General features: G+C 45.7%; 1 protein-coding gene across 3 annotated transcripts in view; it reads right to left on the bottom strand.

The window, feature by feature from the left end:
* Window positions 1–543: 543 nt before the first annotated feature.
* Fam118a (family with sequence similarity 118 member A) overlaps window positions 544–18,556 on the bottom strand; it is a 28,799-nt gene continuing 10,786 nt past the window's right edge. For all 3 annotated transcript variants that reach the window (XM_021216835.2, XM_029531087.1, XM_021216836.2), the window contains 7 exons: window positions 18,007–18,259; window positions 15,492–15,713; window positions 12,980–13,108; window positions 9,846–10,131; window positions 8,230–8,262; window positions 4,965–5,048; window positions 544–1,829 (listed from right to left, as the gene is read on the bottom strand). In XM_021216835.2, coding sequence (XP_021072494.1) covers window positions 1,810–1,829; window positions 4,965–5,048; window positions 8,230–8,262; window positions 9,846–10,131; window positions 12,980–13,108; window positions 15,492–15,713; window positions 18,007–18,259 — 1,027 coding nt within the window. In that variant the 3' untranslated portion in view covers window positions 544–1,809. The remainder of the gene's footprint in view (window positions 1,830–4,964; window positions 5,049–8,229; window positions 8,263–9,845; window positions 10,132–12,979; window positions 13,109–15,491; window positions 15,714–18,006; window positions 18,260–18,556) is intronic.

Genomic DNA, 18,556 nt, shown 5'->3' with positions numbered 1-18,556 from the left:
GCTAAACAATTTATTAGATCAACTTCAATATTTACCTATCTACCCCTGATATCACTTGGTAAATGTATTTTAAAAAGAAAAAAATGGCCCACTACTGAGTCTGTAAACATAATATTTAATGGGCTGAATAGGAGCATTACTGTGAGTTGGAAGACAGTCTGGCCAATAAGGTAAGACCCTATCTCAAAGTAACAATAACAATAATAATAATAATCCCGTTCTGTTGGGGAGGGGGGGTCTATGCATATGTGAGTACAGGTGGCCACAGAATCCAGAAGAGGGCATTGTATTCCCTGTGTGGTTGTAAGCCACCTGATGTGGATGCTGGAAACCAAACTTTGGTCTTCTACATAAGTAACATGTGCTTTTAACTGCTAAGCCATCTCTACAGCCCTCAAAAAATAATTTTCAAAAATTCATTTTTTTTAACTTACATTCAGAAGTCATTTGCTTGACTTCATAGTTCAGTGGCAACTCAAGCTAAACATTCTCATTATATATACCACATCTTGTCATAAATGAAGAAAAACTGAGCACACAGGGTTGGCTTTAAAAATTTTATTTATAACCAGTGACATAAAAGATTTTCCACACTTAGAAAGCACAGGCGTGGGGAGGTGTCTTTAGCCTGTCTCTGGCTTCTCCCTCATTCCCTGTAGCAACCTATGTTTCCTGTTCTTAACTGTCAATGTCCCTTGGGAGCTACTGTGCCGTCCATGCAATGTCACAGGCAGAGCTTGGCATCATATCAAAGATGGATAGCTTCAAATGAACCATGCAGGACCTGTTTCTAAGAAGTCTTCCTTTCAGGACCACTCTGTATAACATGTGAGCCTTTGCCACAGTCATTATCAGAGGAGCTGTAGGCATATGCAGTAGTCTAAGCATGGGTGTTTTCCCAGAAGTTAACTTTGAATGTAGTTAAAATTTGGCAAGCCCTTTCAAAGTATTGCCTACCCCACTCCAAGTAAATCTTAATATGAACCGTGGGAAGAGAGGAGAACAGAAAGGGTGGGCCTTATCCTAGAGAAATAAGACTTGGAAAGCTTAGAACTTCTAAAAGTTTAAAGCTTGGTCTTGTGTTTCACTCTCTCTTTTTAACTTGGAAGTCACACAGTGGATCTAGACAGCACTGAAGACTTTGGGAAAGATTTTCAGTCTGTCTGGACTTAACACTAACAGTTTACCAATTCTTTGGAACAGAAATTACTGAAATGTCAAAATTCCAAGGAAACCAAATTGATCTAGTCATCCCTTTAACAATTTTCACTAGTGGGTTCAGCCTCTCTACTATCCACTTGTTCTTTACTGTTTAACACTGTAACCAACACATCTTTAAAAAAACTTTCTACAGCAAAAGATGCTTCCACGTATTTCCACATTAAAGATATAAAATATAAATATTTATGTCTTATTTTCTCTTTGGAAACTACTGTTGCTTGAATAGTCCTCATTCTCCTCCATGTATTAGGAAAAATAACACCCTGACATAAGAAAACATGTCAAATGGGAAAAGGGAACAACAATGCCAGGTACATCCCACCTCCCACCCTTGAATTTGGTCCCTGAGGTAGCTGTCCATAAGTCCTTATGAGTATACCTGAAGTGTGTCCATGTCACCTCCTGAGCAGCTAAACCCACAGTAGAGCTCTGTCATTCAACCACAAAGGCCACACACCCACATGGCTCTTTTGGGGGTGACAGTTCACATTGAGAGATCCATATGGAGTCCTCTGTACATTCCTCATCGCTTGGGCATGGCACTGTGGTTGCTGAAGGCTGGTTTTCAAGTTTCAAGTTTTAAAAACTTCAAGACCCTCCAGCATCATCTGTTTAAGCAAAAGACATACAAAAGAGTTTCAATTCAGGTAAAATAAATTCTATCAGAATTTCTGTTTCAGTAACTACTTCACACTGCTAGAAATTCTGAAAACCCTCCATAATGGTAATAGTAGCCACTGTCTAGAAATGGCACTGCAGAGCTACAAATACTACCAAGGACCAGGTACAAAGCAGGGTATAAAGTCTTATGGATATCTTTACCAGTTGCACACACAAAAAAACAAAAGCATGTTTTAAGTATGGATAAGAAATGAAGGCTCAGAATGCACATACAATTTGACTTCCACACGTATAGAAACACCATTCCTCTGGGGTTGGTGTTTTTTTTTTTTTTGGTTTTTCAAGACGGTTTCTCTGTGTAGTCCTGGCTATCCTGGAACTCACTCTGTAGACCAGGCTGGCCTTGAACTCAGAAATTCGCCTGCCTCTGCCTCCCGAGTGCTGGGATTAAAGGCGTACGCCACCACGCCCAGCTCTTCTGGGTTCTTAAGGCTCCAAGTGTGGACAGCAGGAGTAAGAAGGTGGCTCTTGGCCTTTCTCATCCACATGCAAAACAGGTCAAGGCTTTCTGCACATCAGAGTCCGGAGAAATCTTCAAGCATACATAGCTGCCTAGGAAGAGGCAAGGCTGATACAGTTGCTAATACTCGAGGGTTTGGGGGTGCAGCTCTTTTTGGGTAACTTTCTGGCCCACTGCTTTATGGCACTGTCTACCAGGTAGTAGCTCTAGCACCTGAACATGCAGCATTCAGAGAGATCATGATACATGTAAAGCTGAGTATACAAGTGACTGCAGGAAAAGAAAAGAAGAAACCCGCAATTGCCTACTGAAAACAATCACTTTACACATCAGCAAACAGTGGAGAAAGCTTAGATGTAAGGAAAACCAGAAACATGGAGCCTAACAGGAAAAAAAGCACCTGCCCAGAGGTAGCAATTGAGGACTATCTGTTCTATTTTAGTTACAGAAGTCCTTGCCAACTAAAACCACAATTCAAGTGAAAGATACCTGAAGAATTTTGTCTATACACAACCAAAATTGAATTTTCCCTATCTAGGAAGAAGCATGCCATCTGCAGCAGCCATTGTCCCAGAAGGACCTCAACTCACTCCCTTGATACTCCTCTGAACTAAGCCTCCACAGCCTCCTGTCTCGTGTCCACCCATCCCAACTGAATAATACACACTTAAGATAACATTTAAAAATCAGCCTATTTGTTTCATTTGTGTTCATTATGACTCTATCAATGACAGATGACTTCAGTAACTCATGCTCTCAGAACATCTATATGTATCTTTTATCCAAAATATACTAGTATCCCTTATTGAATCTATCTAGTGCTTCAGGAATCAAGTAGTAACAGATAATCAGACCCCAAAGATTTAAAAAAGACTTACTTTACACTATATAATAGATGATAGTAGCAAGGTTGAATAAGAGAAGAACTCTTGGAAACTTGAGGTCACACTATTAAAGTAAGAATTTTAAGCTGGGCATGGTGGCACACACCTTTAGTCCCGGTACTCAGGAGGCTGAGGCAGACAGATTTGTTGAGTTTGAGGTCAGTCTGATCTATACATGTTGAGTTCCAGGCCAGCCAGGGACCCCATCTTAAAACAAACAAAAATTTAGATGCTCAAGATGTAGCTCACTGTACTTAGCATGTACAAGCCCCTAGTTTATATCCCCAGCTCTAGGCACTCAAAAATAACAAAACTTTAACCTAAGGAATAAAATAACAATTTTGAGAATCTCTCGAAGTGTTTTAATGAAGATTACAAATGAAAATTAAGAAGCACTAAAGGAGCCAGGCTTATGGTGGCACATTCATTTAATCCCAGCACTTGAGAAGGAGAGGCAGGTGGAGTTCTGTGAGTTCAGGACCAGCCTGGTCTACATAGCTAGTTCTAGAACAGCCAGAGATACACTCTGTCTTAAAAAACAAAAACAGGGCTGGTGAGATGGCTCAGCGGGTAAGAGCACCTGACTGCTCTTCTGAAGTTCAAATCCCAGCAACCACATGGTGGCTCACAACCATCCTTAACAAGATCTGACTCCCTCTTCTGGAGTGTCTGAAGACAGCTACAGTGTACTTACATATAATAAACAAACAAATAAATCTTTAAAAAAATTTAAAAAAAAACAAAAAAACAAAAACAAAAACAAAGAAGCACTAAAGCAAACAAGACAGCGGGACTAATCAAGAGACTCCAACTAGCATGGCTCCCAACATGAGAAGACAGAGATGCAAAGAAGAAATAATTAAATTGCCAATATGAAACAATCAGAACTGAAAGAATGGAGTGTTCGTTAAACATTTAACTGATACTGATCATACATCTCACAACTAAGAAGCCCCAGCCTTGGCCCACTAATATTGTATACAAGCTGAAAGGAAAGAATACAGATGCCTTTAATAAAGTAAATGCTTCTATTTTCTACCTTTTAGAATCCACAGAGTAGAGGCCTTGCTTCCTTTTTACCCTGTATCTAGGTGCTTTACATTGGGAATGTTAAAAGCTGGTGCTGGAGGAATGGAATGGAGAAGGGAGAAAGGAAAAGCCCCTTGAGAGCCCAATCATCAGATTCAAATCCTACTTCCTAGTACTAAGGAACTAGAAATGTGAAATCCTACCACACCAGAGGGGAGGGGGAGAAGAGGAGGGAGGAGGGACACAAGTAGTCATCCAGATGCCTCTCCTAGTTTCAATGGGAAGAGTCTACTGAAATGAGCAGTTGAAAGTTTACAAGTGCATATATATCCCAGTAGGAGAGCGGTTTCTTTAGAGATTAATGTGGGCACTCTAACTGGTGGAGGGATGCTCCCAAACGTTCTGTTTGCCAACTTGGTATGACCAAATGGGTGTCTTCCTCATGAAAACTCACTGAATTGATGCCACATCACTTGCTTGTTTTCTTTCAATTACATTTTAAGAGAAATTTGGGGGACAATAACAGTACCTCTGATTAGTAGTGTGAAAGGTCAGGTTCCACTGAAAAGGTTTCCGTGATCCCAACATGATGTATGTACTGATCCTTCCCATACACCAGGGTGTTAAAGCAAGGCACTGAGTACAGACACCTACAGACCAGAGTTTCCGTGAAAACAAACAATACCTACCAGTATCTGACTGTCTAACTTTTTTTGTGACTTCAATTCCATTCTCTTCCAACTTCCTTTTTGCACAGTCCTGACATGCATTACCTTAAATAAAAAAAGTTTTATTAAAAAATTAAGAAATTTGTAAAAATAAATTTTAAAAACTTTACATTAAAATAGCCCAGAAGAGCCGGGCATGGTGGCGCACGCCTTTAATCCCAGCACTCGGGAGGCAGAAGCAGGCGAATTTCTGAGTTCGAGGCCAGCCTGGTCTACAAAGTGAGTTCCAGGACAGCCACGGCTACACAGAGAAACCCTGTCTCAAAAAACCAATAAATAAATAAATAAATAAATAAATAAATAAATAAAAAAGACCTAGCCCAGGAGAGAAAAAAAGGCATCACGAGGGGAACGGATGGGATGTTCTGGGAATTCATTATTTACTCTCCATGTGTATCCTTCAAATTGTCCATATTAAGTGAAGATAAAGCTTGCCTACTTTGTATGGTACAAATACACATTATCCCTCAAAACCATATGAGTTAAAGGTGTGATCCCCAGTACAGAACCCAAAGCTAGACATTGGGGTTAGTGATTAGATCTTGAGGGCTCTGACCTAATCAACTCTATTGCTGGAAGGTGAAGGCTGATTGGAAGGAGTCGGTCACTGGGGACTACTCAGTGCCCTTGAATAGACCTTCCTCTTGCACCCACTCTCCTCCTCTCCCTGTCTTGCTACAATGATGTGAGAAGCACATCTCTGTCTTGTCACAGGTCCAGAAACAACGGAGCCAAGTGACCATGGACTCAAGCCTCAGAGCCAAATATCTATTTTAAGTTGCTTTTTCTCCAGTAATTTGTCACAGAAAGGCCAGTAAAGAACTGGTGCCAACAAATGACTCCTTGTGAGCATGTGCTCCAAAATCCTTTGGAGCTAGTGTGCTGGAGTGGTTTACAACAGTTTAGAGAAACGTGTCAGGGCATGCTTAGAAATGCTGAGCTACCAGAAGCCCAGAATGCTGATGGGAAGACAAAGAACAGGACCACTCACAAGACCAGGTGAAATTGAAGGCTCCAGGGGTCAGACTAGAGGCCATTCATTCACTTTAAATTCTAGAATATTTAAGTAATTAAAAACCTACATCTTGTCTATGTCCTGAGACTTTAGTTTTTTGGTTTTTTTTTTTTTAATGTGCATTGGTATTTTGCCTATATGTATGTTTGGGTAAGGGTTTAGATCTTGGAGTTACAGACAGTTGTGAGCTACCATGTGGGTGCTGAGAATTGAACCTGGGTCCTCTGGAAGAATATTCAGTGCTCTTAACCACTGAGCCATCTCTCCAGTCCCACCCAGATACTTGTTGGAGGCTACATTTTAAAATGACAGACTAATATGACAAGAACAGCAAGGATGCATAGTAATCAGGCTGAGGCATGGGTGTTATTACTAGCTGCTTTTAGCCAGCTTCACAGTGAGAGTTAAAAAGCAGAAAAGAACTGGAAAGCTTTGCAGTTTGGCCAGAAACATAGGACACTTGAGGTTAGGATTACGGAAGGTGTGGCTGCCGATTAGGATTAGCACCATGAAAAGCAAGTCCCGTATTTTTTTATACCATGGCAACAGGAAAGATGCCTAAGACCTCAGAAATTAGCTGGGGCTTTCAGTCACAGGCTCAAGGGCATGACGTTACAACTTGAGCTTTGCTCCATGAGCTCTAGGGCTATTTGCTCAGGCATGGCTAGGTAAGCTTCATCCACCCACATAGGCACATAGAAGTCATGGCAACCACAGCCAGCTAGACCCATGCAAATGCATGAGTTGTGGAGTCCTGGAGGCTTCTACCCAAATCTCATAAGGAAGCCAGAGGGGCCAAACAATATGAAAGGGTCAGGGTCCCTTAGCACTGACAGAGCAGAAGTATGAAGCTGAGCAAAGGCAGAGCTGTGATGTAAGCTCCAACTGGCAAGAATATAAAATATCTGGGAAGGCTGCCAGCAACACGCAGAGCCAGCCCAGGAGAGGCCAGGGGATAGAGCTACCTAAACCATTTGGGTCAGCGTGTACCTTGTGCCAAGAAGTCTAAGTGTAACCCACTTCTAGCAAGGCCACACTTCCTAAGCCTCCCAAAACACCACCACCAACTGGAGACCGGGTGTCCAAATGCCCAGGATTTACGGAAGATATCTTATTCAAACCACCACACACATTCTCACTAGATAGCACAGCTGTAACTCACTTACACTGAGTCTTTACTGAATGGGCTGGAAGGGGGCTTTGGTTGGAGACCATGGTCACTGGAAGCATGTATTTGAAAGGTGTGTCTTGTCCCTGGACTCTTCTCTGCACTCTGCTCTCTTACCACCCACAGGAAGGGAGCCATGTGACCACCTGCTGAAACTAAGTGGCACAGTTCTTCAGTTTTCTCAAGTATTTTGTCACTGTGATGGAAAGCCACCTCAGGCTGACCCACTATCACAGAATGTACTTCCAGGAGCCAGCTTCTGAACCTGGTTTCATTGGGGCACTGGCCAAGATTTCCCTACATAGTAGTGCATGTTTTATCAACTAAGTAACTGCTGCTTTCAAAGGAAATTATTCTGGGATTCATACCTTAGGGGAAAAAACTAGAGCAAAAATATCCTTTTCTGCAGACACGGAAAGCAGAGCACAGCTCTTCCCACCCCTGGACTGAGTCAATCCCACCGCTGATTTGGACTGGCTCTAGCTGTCCCTACACTGCCACACACTGGACACACTGGCCCAACAGGCAGCAATGGCTGAATAGAGGCTCCTGCTCACTGTTGGAACCCCTTTTAGCCTGACTGAATCAGGCAGTAGAGACACCCTGATTAATTTGCCTTCTGGAAGATGCTGGTAACTGCTGAGACATCAATTTATAAACTAAGCAAGCGCATTTATACTTCAAAGAAGTATTAAGAGAAAACATATATGAAAGTTCCCACTGTAAGGGACAGGTTACCCTAGATCCTGATCCTTCTCGGATGGCACAATACAAACAGAACATTTCTCTTATTTCCTGAGACTCTTGGTTCTAGGGCAGAATTTAGTCTCTGCTGTCAACTCACAGTCCATGATGAGGCTGTGCTTCCCATGGAGGGGATGGACTTTTGTGCCTTAACCATGGTGGGGACCATCTGAAGGTAGAGGTATCTATTCTTTCTGTCCTATTTCATAAGGCAAATTATTAAATGTAAGGTACATTTCATGGTGATGAATAGAACATGCAAGCAAAAATCAGGTGAGAAAAATCAAGATCTGCTTTACCCAGTAAGGTGGTGCTGTCTACTCGCTCAGCATCTGGGAAGAAAGCAAACAGTCAGCAGAGCCCCAACCTGAAGTATTCCTCCCCCACCCCAACCCCCAAGGCCTGGAATGATGGCAAAGACCACCCTGAGGCCATCCACTGATTGGGGTCAGGCTTTTATCATTTGTATCACATGTCAGCCATGGTTCCCTGCCTGTCTCTCCCTTCACCTTGCAGGCTGGATGCCAGAGCTCACTGCATGACAATGGGAAGCTGCTGGGGCTATGGACACAGTGAGGCACATATCACAACAGCTAATGTCACATCCTCGCCCATCAAGAGAGAGTACAAACTCAGATGTCCTTCGGGACAGGCACAGATGAAAGCCTCAGTGATGTGACTGGGTCCTTTCAGCTGCCAGGTCCTGGGAAAGGAACAGCAGTGGGGATGGGACACAGTTCAGCTGCTTCCTCGAGGGAATGGCTGGGTGTTGGTCTTCCAGGGAGACATGATTGTGACAAGAGAGAGCTGGGCAGGATGAGGGAGGTCTCGGAAGATCCCTGCCCACAACTGGTGCCAAGACATTTTTGTGCATATTAGTCCAGGATCAAATCCTAGCTTCAAAGTTCTGGCACACACCAGGCAAACATTCACCCTTCACAGCTGACACCTCTAAAACCATCTACGTAACAACAAGCACCAAATCCAAAACTAAGGGCGGTGGCGCCTGGTATGCAGGCCTCTGAGCCCAGCACAGGGAGGCAGAAGCAGGAGGGTCGCTAAGAGTTCTAGGCCAGCATGATCTACATAATCAGTTCTAGGACAGCCAGAGATCCAGTGAGATCCCTGTCTCAAAGAAACAAAATAATAATAATAATAATAATAATAATGAAAATATAAAATTTGTTGTTATTCATGTCATGGCTCTATGACCTGAGTTCTCTGTTCCCACTCCCAATAAGAAACTGACTACTATCCTACGATACAGCTACTCATAATTTAAATTAGCCAATTCCACTAATTATTAGCAGCTAAAGTGAGTATTAGAAACTCGTGATTGCTATACTGTGTCTGTCTCTCACTGGTCCCTGCTAACCTCATTCCAATACGTGGTGAGCCTCTGGGTTTCCTGTTACCATGAAAGGCCAGTCAATACAGAACTTTCCATGCTTGCTATCATCCATGTTTTATGACACTGAATTCAAGACCATTATGTAAAAGTGACTCGTCAGCATTTCTTACTATCGTGGTCTTTCCTGGCAAAGCTCAGATGCCCCCCAGAAAGGCCAAAGAGCAGAAAGGAGATGCTTCCCCCTTCGAGAGATGTGCAGTGAGGGGAGAAAAATGTAAGCCACATAAGCTTTCCAAGGTTTAACTCTCACAGCCAGTAACGCTGCCCTGATGGCTGTTCTTGGCTACAGTAACCTGTGATGCAGATCAATGTGTCCCACATTTGGAGCAGAAGTCTCAAGTTCTACTTACAGACTGTTACCTACACCAATCACCCCTTTTTCCACTTTTAAACTCAGAGGCATTAAAAAATAACTAGATTGGTAAGTCTTATAGAATTGGAAGAGGAAGAGCTAAAGGAAGAACCCGGGAATTCTGCTTGGAAGGTAACGTCAGAGCTCCACACCTGGACTTCGCTGTTTGCAGATCTGAGTGGCAAGGTCTTGCACATATCCTGGGAAAAGGTCAAAACAATCCCCATAGGACACCACTTTAATTCCATGCAAAAGCATATCTGCCTGATGCTTAAAGAAATGGTCTTCATTTTCCTTGAGCACTACCATGTAGTGCTCTAAGTCCACCTTATTTGGCACGGAGTACAAGAAGAGCGCTTGGAATATCTGGTCACGAAGCGTCTCTCCACAGCCCACGAACAGGAATGACTTGGTGCGGTAGAGATTTTGCAGGACTTCCTGGGGAAAACCAATAAACAGAGAACACCTCAGTGAAAACCAACAGGAGTTCATAATTAACATAAAGGCCCCTGTGTTCTTTTACTTCCTATCTTGTACCCAGCAGGCTTTCCAAGAGTCAGCCTGAGGCGCACTAGGGAGACGAGAAGCTCTTGACATACTCAGATCAACCCCATGCAGCGATCTGTGTGCAAGCTACGGTGAAGCTAGGCTGAGATCTACCTCTCAACTAGGACAAGAAGGAGAACCAGCAGAGGCAGGGTACTGGCCAACCTGGGCAGCATAAATGCACCTCACAGTGAAGTCACCTTATGGGAGACCCCTGGCTCTCCAGGTCAGCTCAGCCAAGTCAACTCCTAGATATTTATACAAATACACACACACACACACACACACACACACACACACACACACANNNNTTTTTTNTNTNTNTTTTTTTTTTTTTTTTTCAAGACAGGGTTTTTCTGTGTAGCCATGGCTGTCCTGGAACTTACTCTGTAGACAGGCTAGCCTCACATGAACTCACAAACCCGCCTGCCTCTGCCTCTCAAGTGCTGGGATTAAAGGCGTGCACTGCCATTGCCCGGCTATATACAATCTTAAATCTTAAGACATAAAGGGCTTGTGAGATGGCTCAGTGGGTAAGAGGACCCGACTGCTCTTCCAAAGGTCTGGAGTTCGAATCCCAGCAACCACATGGTGGCTCACAACCATCTGTAACAAGATCTGACGCCCTCTTCTGGAGTGTCTGAAGACAGCTACAGTGTACTTACATATAATAAATAAATAAATCTTTAAAAAAAAAAAAAAAAGACTTAAAAGAAGAGCACTAACAGTTCTGCTGGGCATGGCAGCACACACCTTTGGTCCTGACACTAAGGGGGGCAGAGGCAGGCGGATCTCTGTGTGAGTTCCAGACCAGCTTGTAATTACCAGGCCAGTTGGGACTACAGAGTGAGACCTTGTCTCAAAAAACGTTTTTTCTTGGCTCAAAATTATATACAAACAACACCCTGAGACTAATAAGTGGACAGATGAGCCAGATCCCACAGGAAGATGGGGTAGACAGATTTTAGGGAGTGAAGGCAAGAGAGCTGTGAAGGGGAGCAGAGGCAGTAACCCCAGAGTAGACTATGAGGGTTACTCAGAGGAGCAGTGGTCAGTGACTCGGTCCTGAAGGCCCCATAACAGCAGCGCTCTCTCGAGGAGGGCCTCAGCACGTCAGCTCCTGAGTGCCCAGCACTCATCTGCTGATGCCATTTCTGCTGACAGAGGCCAGAGCAGAGCTCTGCAGAACATGCACCTGATACTGAGAGGACGACCACACAACACACAGACTCAAGTCGGAGTTGTAGATAGCCTGATATGGTGGCACATGCTGAAATCCCAGCACCTGGGAAGTGGAGGCAGGAAGACCAAGAGTTCAAAGATACTGAAAGCAAACAGCCTTCATGAGACACTCAGAAATGGCAGGAGGAGTATGGAGTACGCTAGGACAGAAGAGTGGGCAACATATTACACATACGTGATGGGAACAGCTGCTGAGGCGGGGCTGGGAAGATGCTCAGTGGAGTGGTTAAAGAGCAAGCAAAGCTCTTCCAGAGACCTATTCAATTCCAGCACTCATGAAGGGTAGCTCAACCACTGTGACTCCAGGTCCAAGGGACCCAATGTCTCTGGTCTCTGCAGGCAACTGACACACACCCTCACAAATCTTTTTTTTTTTTTTTCTTTTTGGTTTTTCTTTTTCCTTTGTCTTTTTTTTTTTAATTTATTTTATTTATGAGTACACTGTCGCTGTCTTCAGATACAATAGACGTGTGCATCAGATCCCATTACAGATGATTGTAAGCCACCATGTGGTTGCTGGGANTTGAACTCAGGACCTNTGGAAGAGNAGTCAGTGTTCTTAATCACTGAGCAATCTCTCCAGCACTCTTTTTGGTTTTTCTTTTTTTTTTTTTTTTTTTAAAGATTTATTTATTTATTATATGTAAGTACACTGTAGCTGTCTTCAGACACTCCAGAAGAGGGCGTCAGGTCTTGTTACAGGTGGTTGTGAGCCACCATGTGGTTGCTGGGATTTGAACTCTGGACCTTCGGAAGAGCAGTCAGGTGCTCTTACCCACTGAGCCATCTCACCAGCCCCCCCTTTTTGGTTTTTCAAGACAGGGTTTCTCTGTGTAGCCCTGGCTGTCCTGGAACTCCTCTATAAACCAGGCTGGCCTTGAACTCACACATGTGACACAAGTACCCAGCCACAAATCTCTCAAATACCTTTGATCTCAGCACTCAGGAGGCAGAGGACACACACTAAGAACACATGGAACTAAGGACATGCACGAGCCCAGCGGGAGCGTGCCCAGAGCCCCACCCTTAGCCCTAGTTTTAAAACTAGGTTTGGAAAGCTGAAGAGACTGCTGCGTAAGGATGGTGAGAACTGCAGATAGAAGGCCCCTGAGTAAGCATGGAGAGCTGACAAATGGGACAGAGGAGCAGCAGACTGCAGACTGCAGACCACAGACTACCAGCACCAGGCAAGTCTCTCCTGCCAAGTCCCTGGCCAGGAAACCGCAGTGTGCGAGTGCTGGCTCCAGGAAAGAGGTTTCTAAGGAAGCACGCATGTCCTCCTTGAGCAGGTGTGCACTGAGCATCTATTCAGAATGTAGCACCATACCAGGGCCTAGAGATGTGGCTACTAACAGGAAAATATGGTCCTGTCCCCAGCAGCCATGTGAAAGGGGAGTTAACCAGAGGACCAGAATGCCTGGGAAACACAGCCAGATGGCTGGCTGCCACCATCAGTTCCCCAGAAGAGGCACCCAAAGCCTAGTGAAAACAGGCTTACCATTACTTCTGGATCTTGAGTGACATCTTTATAGCCCGATGGATCCAGCACCATCCCACAGGGGTCTGTGTACAAGCCATGAATATGAAGGACTCCATACTTGATATGGCCTCTTGCCCACTGCAGGACCTATCAAAACCCAAACCAAGACAATAAATAGACTGCTATTATTTCAAACAAGATACAAGAACAAAATTATCCAAAAAAGTAAATGTTTCCATTCATAATTATACCTTTAAAACAGAAACTAGTTATCCTGCCCAGAATCTCAGCGAGGTCTTTACTGAAGACAGTGTGTGGAAGTAACTGCTGTCACAGCAGCTAACTGTGACTACATAGGGGAGGGACCTTCTTAGTTATATGCAGTTAATTCTATATTGTTGTGGGGGTTGTAGCTGGTTCTGTTTCCATTTTTATGTTTTGTGGTTCTTCAGGTAAAACCCATGTCCTCCTCCACACATCCTAGATGAGTGTCTACCTCAAGCTAGTTACTTTTACACCATCAACACTGTACCTCAAATAGCCCTCTGCATTCATCTCAGTTCAGGTTACAGGCCATACTTCATGTCTCTCAGTGTGGGGCCTCTGCATCTGCAGGCTCTACTGAGACAGGCTCACTAGAGGCGGAAGCCAACAGACAATTCTCTTACCCACACTTGACTAATCATTTTCAAAGGTACTGGCATGCTTAGCCACAGCTTGTGCCACACCCCATCATAGGGCCATGTCACCGTGCAGGATGACACCAAAACAGCCAACCAGGCTAGCACAAAGAGAGCATGCACCACAACTCAGTGGGCAACAGCACAGGCAGTGTCTGACTCCCTAATACATCTAACAGAAGCATAAGAAAAAGCAAGCATGCCAAAAATTAAAGCAGTTCATATGACCCAACTGTTCCACCTCAGCAATGAAGGAGGAAAAATAGGACTTTCACCTCTCAGACAGAAATACGTTTGGCAGTTTTAGTTTGTTTTGGAGACACGAGCCCAGACTTGTCTTAAAATCACTATGTAACTCAGGATAGACTCAAAATTTATAGTAATTCTCCTGCCTCGGCCTCCAGTGTACTAAGATCCCAGGTGTGCACCACCATGACTGCTTGCTTTGTTTTTAATAACTCCACTGCAGGTAAACGACAGGTACAGAGCTCCCATACAGAGCTGGGGATACAACAGTCTTCTACAGGTATCACCACACCAGGCCAAAATCACTCTAAACAATTTCCTGGGGCACTTGTCCCTCAGAACCCACTCTCAGAAGTTCTTTCTCACTTTTCTTTAGTAAGTCTACACTTGTTCTTCGAGACAGGGTTTCTCTGTATAGCCCTGGCTGTCCTGGAACTCACTTGGTAGACCAGGCTGGCCTCGAACTCAGAAATCCGCCTGCCTCTGCCTCCCGAGTGCTGGGATTAAAGGCCTGCACCACCAGGCCCGGCTTACACTTGTTCTTTTAAAATTTAAAATAATACACTTTAAATTAGTCTGGCCCCGGGCGTGGTGGCGCACGCCTTTAATCCCAGCAGAGGCAGGCGGATTTCTGAGTTTGAGGCCAGCCTGGTCTACAAAGTTAGTTCCAGGACAGCCGGGGCTACACAGAGAAACCCTGTCTCGAAAAACCAAAAAAAAAAAAAAAAAAGTTAGTCTGGCCCTCTAGGCTCATATAGCCACTAAGACTGTTTAGGAAGGATTAGGAGGTGTGGCCTTGTTGGAGGAGATGTGTAACTAGAGATTGGCTTTGAGATTTCAAAAGCTCACACCAGGCCCATTCTCTCTCTGCCTCCAATATGTGGATCAGATGTAAGCTCTCAGCTACTATTCTAGTGCCATGCCTGCTCGCCTGCTGCCATACTCCCTACCATGATGGTTATAGACTCACCCTCTGGAACTATAAGCAAGCCCTCAGATAAATGCTTTCTTCTATGAGGTGCCTTGATCATGGCGCCTCATCACAGCAATACAGAAATAACAGACAAATAGCTTAGAGAAGCCAGGCATCATGGAATATGACTGTAGTGCCAGCATTTGGAAGGTAAAGGCAAGAAGATTGCTATACATCCAAAGTCAGCATGGTCTATACAGTGAACCTGGAACCCCAGTAACTTGAAAGCAGAGGCAAGTAGAGCCCAAGGATAAAATCTGCCTGAGCTACTCAAGTCCCTGTCTCCAAAAGGGAGAAAAAAATTAAAAACAGGTTTGAAATGTTTGCATCCATCAAACCCCAACCTTATAAGAAAAGAATCCACACGAGGATTGTGGGTGCTTTTTTCTGTGCTGGCTCTATTGCCCACATTCCCACGGTAGTCACTAATCAGTCAATGCAGACGAGAACCACTTGTAGGAGTAGCACAGAGCATGAAAAGAAAAGTGTGGACAGCAGGAAACATCGCAAGTGGGTGGGGGAGGGCGTGGCTCCTGGGCAGCTCCTGGGCTGCCTGAGGGAATGGCTGTGTGGCTGTGTGGCTGTGTGCTGAGTGCAGCAGGCCCACAGCAGTGACCCACTCGGCCCACACCTTCGTCTTATCCTTCAAGTCCAGGGACTCCATGGGCTTGCTCTGCTGCTGCCCGAAGATCTCCAGCAGGTTGTCGTAGTTGGTGGTCAGCACCATGGTGCCTCTGTCCATCAGGCTGAGGATGGACTGCAGCACCACAGGGTTCTGGATGTGTTGCTCCAAGCTGTCAAACACCTCCATCAGGCAATCCTGGAAGAAGTTGGGCTTGGTGTCGCCTGTGCGCTGCAGAGAGGCAGATCAAGGGTTAGGAACACATGCTGGCCGTGATGGTGCGTGAGACAAAGGCAGGTAGAAGCAGGCGTATCTCTGTGAGTGCAAGGCCCACCTGGTCTAACTAGTGAACTACAGGCCAGCCAGGTCTATATAGATAGATAGGCCCTGTCTCAAAATGACAACAGTGAAGAGAAGTTAGGAACAGCAGAGGCTGATCATGGCTGGGACTAAGCAGAGGGCACACGAGTAAGGATGCACATACTTACCAGAACAAAGAATGATGTCAGCCTCAGGGAAGGGCAGGCCAAGTACAAGGACGCATTGCAGAATAAACACTCGGGGCAAAGCAAGGCAGAGGAGTGGGTGTAGGCAGACAGGAAAGGCCATGGAGGTCTCTCTGAGACCTGGAGGAGTGGGGAGCTCTCAGATGGCTGTGAGCAGGGGCAAGTACAAAGGCCCTGCAGTGCTCATGGAAACTGCCTGTGTAGCAGGGGAGGTCAGAGAGCCGACCCAGAACCAGGCCATAAGGTGCTATGGAATGTCCCTACTTTCCCCATGTGGGACAGGGAAGGTGGGGAGCAATGAGAACAGCAGACAGCCTTGCTAAAGGGAACCAAGATGGGGTCGAGCTGGACAGGATAGAGGAGTCAAGAGATCCCTTGTTCCCCAAGGAGAGTCCTAACCTACGCTTCCTACAGCAGCACTCAGTCTCAGTCAGCACCACCTCAGGGGCCCACAGGTCAAGACAGAGCCACCAGGCAAGTTCCCCGTAGGCCCCTCCTCCTCAGAGGCCATGGGGATGTATGTCGTCCTGAGGCTCTCCCCGCTAATCCTCATCTTTATCCATGGACCATAACCCCCTAATAAAACCAACTTGGTATCCTCTATGATGACTCATGAGCATGCCAACATGGCGGGGAGGCCTGCTGACCCCCTTGCCTGATTCTCCATGGGAGGCTTGGAGGAGTGCACCAGGGTAAGAAGCATGGGGGTGAACTTCAGACTCGTCTCCTGACCATCGGTATCATCAACACGATGGCCTCTCCCTGAGTGAGCCCATACCCTTGGCGCTGTGCAGCCATCCCATGTTTCCCTGGTAAGCCCTCATCTTCCTGTACAAGGGATTAGCCCCCTTTGTCTCAAGTGCCAGAGAGTAAACCTGTTAGGCCTGTGGCCACAGTTCCTACTGCAGCTACTCAAGCTGGCCTCTGGGCATGAAAGCAGCCACAGACAATGTACCAGCAAGAGGATATGGCCACATGCCAACAAGACTTTATAAAAATGGCTAGCAGGTGAGGTTTGGCCCAGCCTCTGCCTATGTTGTCAGTTTTCCCTGATTAACATTAACACCCACATTTGTCACAGCTACCTAACTGAAAACGCCACCAGCCTGGAAAGGTGAAGTGCAGCACTGGGTGAAGCCAGTGATGTAGTGACTCCATGCAAAGCCATAGGAGGGGAGGGTTGGCAGCCCCATCTGCTCACCAGAAGGAGCGGCAAAGGGGTCGGGGGAGTCAGGCAGCTAACTATACAAAGTCAGGGAACTTCACGCTTGAGGGTGGTAAAGCCCAGGTCTCCAGTACCACTGAGCTCCTGCATGCTCCTGGGCTGTCTCCCCAGGTTTCAATGTAGGAATCAGAATTACTATCCCGATAAAACCACCATTTGGGGTCTCTGGTCTTTTGGAGACCCCCACACCAGTCTTGCCCTTCCTCATGACCATTTCACAGTCCTATCCTCCCTTAGGCGCTCATCTTAAGTCTCCTTCTGCCTCCTCTATGGGCATACACTAACCTCCCACCTTAAAATGTCTTCTAAGAACCAGCTTTTCTCTGTAGAGATATGAGTAGCCTACACAACCAAAACAGTCAGTGTCTCACAAACCTCACACTAAAAATGGCAGCATAACAACATCCAGAGCCAGCCAGCCTCCAGGGGCCATTACTACAAACTAATGCAGTACCTGCCAGCAGCGCAGTATTGAGGTTTAAAAGAATAGGATCCACTGGGTACAGAGGCAAACAGCTTTACTCCCAGCATTCAGGAAGCACAAGCAGGTGGATTTCTTCAGTTTGAGAACTGCCTGGTCTACAGAGTGAGTTCCAGGACAACCAAGGCTATACAGAGAAAAAACCCATCTTAAAAATCAAAACAAAACACCCCATGGATGGTGGCCTGATAGGCTGAGCACTAACAAACAGAACCTCTGCTCAGGGAGGCCTAGTGTTCAATGTACACACTCCTTCAACCTGGATTAGAACATTACACCCATGCTGTGAAACCTGATGTGTCTGAGACTCACAGGTGACATCTTCCGGATCAGATCATGGGCCACAACCAGCAGGTCCCGGTCCTTCATCACCTTCCTCCGGAACTCAGCAACGTCGCCAGGGTGCAGAACTTCCAGCTGCTCCGCAGCCTCAATGACTGCCTCGATGCAGCTCCTCCAAGAGCAGAGCGCTCGGATGCCAGGGGCCACAGCTGCACTCACGCCAGTCCCAATGACCAAGAGCAGGTCCTGGGGTTGCTTCCTAATGAGGCTCTTTAAGAACTTTCTATTTAAGAACAAGGGGGGGGGGAAGCCAACAGTCAGCTTGGAGGTACTGCAAGCTTCCAGTCTGGAACATCTAGAATGTTCAGATCACAAATTTGTCCTTCTGTTCACTACCAGAAAACAAAGTCCCTAGCTGGGCAGTGGTGGCGCAGGCCTTTAATCCCAGCACTCGGGAGGCAGAGGCAGGCGGATTTCTGAGTCCAAGGCCAGCCTGGTCTACAGAGTGAGTTCCAGGACAGCCAGGGCTACACAGAGAAACCCTGTCTCGAAAAAAACAAAAGGAAGGAAGGAAGGAAGG

Source organism: Mus pahari, chromosome 17, assembly GCF_900095145.1.
Source record: "Mus pahari chromosome 17, PAHARI_EIJ_v1.1, whole genome shotgun sequence".
Taxonomy (NCBI): Eukaryota; Metazoa; Chordata; class Mammalia; order Rodentia; family Muridae; genus Mus; species Mus pahari.
Note: the sequence above shows the minus strand (reverse complement) of the source record. Positions and strands in the feature narration are given on the sequence as shown.